At 41.0% G+C, this 4,965-nt stretch overlaps 1 protein-coding gene across 1 annotated transcript in view; it reads right to left on the reverse strand.

Moving 5' to 3' along the window:
- Positions 1-3,309, reverse strand: part of LOC119422493 (phosphoinositide 3-kinase regulatory subunit 6) — a 45,134-nt gene extending 41,825 nt beyond the window's left edge. Inside the window, exons 1-2 of the mRNA XM_037689868.1 lie at positions 3,247-3,309; positions 3,078-3,114 (exon numbers count right to left, since the gene is read on the reverse strand). Of these exons, the coding sequence (XP_037545796.1) occupies positions 3,078-3,114; positions 3,247-3,309 (100 nt within the window). The remainder of the gene's footprint in view (positions 1-3,077; positions 3,115-3,246) is intronic.
- Between the last annotated feature and the right edge of the window lie 1,656 nt (positions 3,310-4,965).

The following is a 4,965-nucleotide window of genomic DNA, read 5'->3' on the forward strand; positions in this document are numbered from 1 at the left end:
ATATATATATATATACAGGTCCTTCTCAAAAAATTAGCATATTGTGATAAAGGTCATTATTTTCCATAATGTAATGATAAAAATGAAACTTTCATATATTTCAGATTCATTGCACACCAACTGAAATATTTCAGGTCTTTAATTGTTTTAATACTGATGATTATGGCATACAGCTCATGAAAACCCAAAATGCCTGTCCCAAAAAATTAGCATATCATGAAAAAGTTCTCTAAACAAGCTATTAACCTAACCATCTGAATCAACAACGTAACTCTAAACACCTGCAAAAGATTCCTGAGGCTTTTAAAAACTCCCAGCCTTGTTCATTACTCCAAACCGCAATCATGGGTAAGACTGCCGACCTGACTGCTGTCCAGAAGGCCATCATTGACACCCTCAAGCAAGAGGGTAAGACACAGAAAGAAATTGCTGAACAAATAGGCTGTTCCCAGAGTGCTGTATCAAGGCACCTCAGTGGGAAGGGAAAAGTGTGGCAGAAAACACTGCACAACGAGAAGAGGTGACCGGACCCTGAGGAGGATTGTGGAGAAGGGCCGATTCCAGACCTTGGGGGACCTGCGGAAGCAGTGGACTGAGTCTGGAGTAGAAACATCCAGAGCCACCGTGCACAGGCATGTGCAGGAAATGGGCTACAGGTGCCGCATTCCCCAGGTCAAGCCACTTTTGAACCAGAAACAGCGGCAGAAGCGCCTGACCTGGGTTACAGAGAAGCAGCACTGGACTGTTGCTCAGTGGTCCAAAGTACTTTTTTCAGATAAAAGCAAATTTTGCATGTCATTCGGAAATCAAGGTGCCAGAGTCTGGAGGAAGACTGGGGAGAAGGAAATGCCAAAATGCCAGAAGTCCAGTGTGAAGCACCCACAGTCAGTGATGGTCTGGGGTGCCATGTCAGCTGCTGGTGTTGGTCCACTGTGTTTTATCAAGGGCAGGGTCAATAAAGTATGTTACACAAATCAACAAACAATATATCAACTTTCAGGTAATTTTTTATGCAAATACAAGCAAGTAAACCTATTCCCGAACATCTACCAAACTATCTCTTTGAAACTGGGGATTTGTGTCACCTCAGTTATTATTGATATTTTGGGGCCACTAAAAAGACAAGTTTATATAAGTGGTAATAATGAAACTAAGTTAAAAATGGTCCACAGTAAGTACAGCCATTCTTTATTTCCACCTCCACAAAAAACCAGAGGGACAAAGATTGGAATCATCTTAGCAACTAATAAAGATAATCTTTAGTGTAGGCGTGTTTTTGTACTCTTAATTTCAAGCACTCAACAGTTCAAATGTTAAGAGCTGTTACATCCACTTAAGGGCTCATTGTTGTTGTTGTTTTCTTGCAGAAACATTTTCACCTTGTCAATGTCAGAAGAGCCTCCCTGGGAACCAGACCAGTGCGAGAAATTGTGAAATTTCTATTTCCTTTCCCAACCTTCTGGTGTTTCCTATAAGCATTAAACCTTTGTTTTTTTAAACAAAGTAAAAAGTGACAGTCTGGACATGCAGTAAACCTGAGCACCTTTGTTTTTAACAGCAGATGGCATAATATGACTTTTATTGCAAATTTGACCTTTTTGTTAACTTTACTGTATTTCCACTGGAAACATTTCTGCAAAACTTTTTTTTTAATTTAAGTGAAAGATGTTTCTAAAATATGTTATTTAGAAATGTGAGAAGCTCAAATCAGTCATAAGCTGAAGAATAAAGATTGATTTAAATTGAAAGAATTTTTAGAATGAGAAATAAAAAGTTAAGATCATCCATCCATTCTTTTACCCATTTCTTCCTTTATGAATCACTGGTGCCCATGTTTCCAGTCCATCACTGTGAGAGAGGTGAGGGACACCTGGACAGGTCTCCAGTCCATCACAGGGACACCTGGACAGGTCTCCAGTCCATCACAGGGACACCTGGACAGGTCTCCAGTCCATCACAGGGACTCCTGGACAGGTCTCCAGTCCATCACAGGGACACCTGGACAGGTCTCCAGTCCATCACAGGGACACCTGGACAGGTCTCCAGTCCATCACAGGGACACAGAGACAAACGAGACAAACAACCATTCACTCTCTCACTCACACCTAAGGACAATTTAGAGTTACCAATCAGCCTAACATACATGTTTTTGGTCTGTGAGAGGAAACCGGAGTAACTGGAGAAAACCCACGCATGTACGGAGAGAACATGCAAACTCCACCCAGAAAGGCCCCCAGACCGGGATTTAGACCAGGGACCTGCTCATGAGAGGAAGCAGCTCTACCAGTTGCGCCACCGTGCTGTCACGCAGCAGGTGCTAAATAATTTAAAATAATTCATTTTAAATAAAAATTTCATGCTGATCGTGCAGCTCATCCATCAGTCAGCCAATTGTGTGTCATATCCACTCTTATTTTGAAAAACCATGATAGAGCTAATCCACAATAAACGAACCGCGAAGTAGCAAGGGACTACTGTATATCAGTGTATATAGTATATATATTGGGGGAGTGGTGGCGCAGAGGTCAGAGAAGTTGGCCCTGTGATCGGAAAGTCACAGGTTCAACTCCTGGTACCGTCAACATGAAAATCTGGGTGGTAAAAGTGAAACACCCTCATCTGCTCCAACCCTCACCATCTCTTCCCATAAACAGGTCTCTCTTGAAAATGAGTCCTCGTGACTCAATGAGACTACCTGTATAACTAAAGGGTAAATTATATATGTTTAAATATATATATATAAACAGCACCTTTTATATCAGTGAGTTATTTTGGTGGAATGGCTGATGTCTGATATGTAACTTTATCGCTAATATCAGCCGATACAATACCATGTCGATAATATCGTGCATCCCTGTAATCAATATATTTGATCAGTAGCACTTGGCTGCTACTTTCCCTCTCAAATCCTTTGAAAGCATCATGGGTGAACAGTTTTTTGTTGACTAAATGATGACATGGTGGACTTCTGTACACTTGAGGTTAGATTTAAACAATGTTAGAACCTCGTAAAGGACATATCACTTTAATATGTTCTGAGGAGTATAGTGTGCTCAGATCTGAGTGAGCAGATCTACCTTCAGGGTCCATGCTGTCCGTGCTGCTCTTGTTATCCTAGTGGGCCACGTTGGTCGTATCTCACACACATTGTGGCTCCATTAGCTGCAAGAAGATGCAAAGAAGTGTCATTTATCTTAAGCCTTGTCCATCATAAAGTCTGTCCCTCCTCTGATGCTGGTCACTCACTCCAACACTCAGGGGTTTATTCACAGTGCGCTCACAGCGGAGTGTAAGGCTACACAGATACATTTTCCAGAACTATTTAAAGCTGTGTCTGGTGATTCTTATGCTGGCTGATGATTTCATCAACATCTTCACTCTGTGTCTTTATATGATGTTGCATTTGAGTGTGAAATATGACGACTTTTTTTTGAGTAGTTACTAACTTCATCCCTCGGCTTTATGTTTCACACTTTCCACCTCGGAGTTAAATTCAACACGTTTATGTTTCCTGCCCAGAGTGGCACATCCCTCCAATGCCACTTTTTATGACTGTTTGTTGGAACAGGTTCAGCAACATTGATGTCTAATGACTCATTTACTGGTATTTATTCTTTCAAACACAGCTGCGATCAGGTTCATGTAAATACAACCATTACAGCTGTTTCTTTTAACGTCACAATATTTTGTTGATAAGTCTCATTTTTTAGAACAACTTCTCCTTAAATGTTTCTCATCTATAAAACACCAAAAGGTGAAAATAACCCACCCAAACACCAACACACGCAACTACATAGTGGCCACTGTCACAGCCCAACAGTGCTAAAACGTCTTACGTTTCATATTCCACCCCCGTTATCGCAGGTGTCACACATGTTAGTGAGTCACAAATCAAAACACCCACTGCACAACCTTACATGTTCAGCTGGAATAATATTCTGATTAAGAAGAAAATACCAATATAGGACTTGACAAGATTAAACAAAAAGGCTTGCACATTATAAAATAAAAAAGAGCCAAGTCGTGAATACTCAGCGTAGTCCTCTGAAGGGTTTTTACATCGACCAACTGTTTGGAAACAGATTATTGTAAATAAAAATTGCAAATATTCTTATCTCCTGCTAAAAAAAGGCTCTTTTATACAAATAATGTAACCTTAAACATGAACATTAAAAATAAACCTTGAAGTCTCAGTGTGTGTTGAACTTTACCATTTAACTCTAAAAAAGTTAAATCTGGTCCTCTGGACATTCAAAAAACAAAACAAAGCAAAAAAAAAAAAAAAATGTAGAAACGTTTCGTCTTCCATCCGAAAGACTTCCTCAGTCTGAGGTGCTGTATTCAGCTCAGTCTTATAAATAGCACCTTCTCAAAGTGGAAAACACAACGTCCCAGTGGCTTTTAAACCCCAAAATACATTACGGCAAAGACTGGTTCATCCCAAAGGTCCAGTCCTCTGGCACAAACAGAGTAATATTGTGTATGCTGTTCAGTGTCAGGAGGGCTGTGATCAGTCTTACATTGGGGAAACTAAACAGCCACTGGCCAAAAGGATGGCCCAGCACAGAAGATCAACATCATCAGGCCAGGATTCTGCGGTCTACACTCACCTCCAGGCCAGCGGTCACTCTTTCAGGGATGAAGATGTTCACATCCTGGACAGAGAGGAACGATGGTTTGAGAGAAGAGTAAAGGAGGCCATCTTTGTGAAAAGAAATCGTCCATCATTAAACAGGGGTGGAGGCCTCCGTGTTCAACTGTCCCCCTCTTATAATGCTGTTATTGCTAGTATCACTCAGCCCTCTGTGAATAGTGAACAGCCATCAGTGTGCTAATGATCCATCATTAGGCTGATGGTCCTCCTTGACCATGTGAGCAGCTGGTTTTGGTTGTCAGCAGCAAAACTGGTTGATCCACTCTGAGAAGGTGCTATTTATAAGACTGAGCTGAATACAGCACCTCAGA

The sequence above is a fragment of the Nematolebias whitei genome, chromosome 16 (genome assembly GCF_014905685.2).
Source record: "Nematolebias whitei isolate Nwh7 chromosome 16, NemWhi1, whole genome shotgun sequence".
Classification (NCBI taxonomy): domain Eukaryota; kingdom Metazoa; phylum Chordata; class Actinopteri; order Cyprinodontiformes; family Rivulidae; genus Nematolebias; species Nematolebias whitei.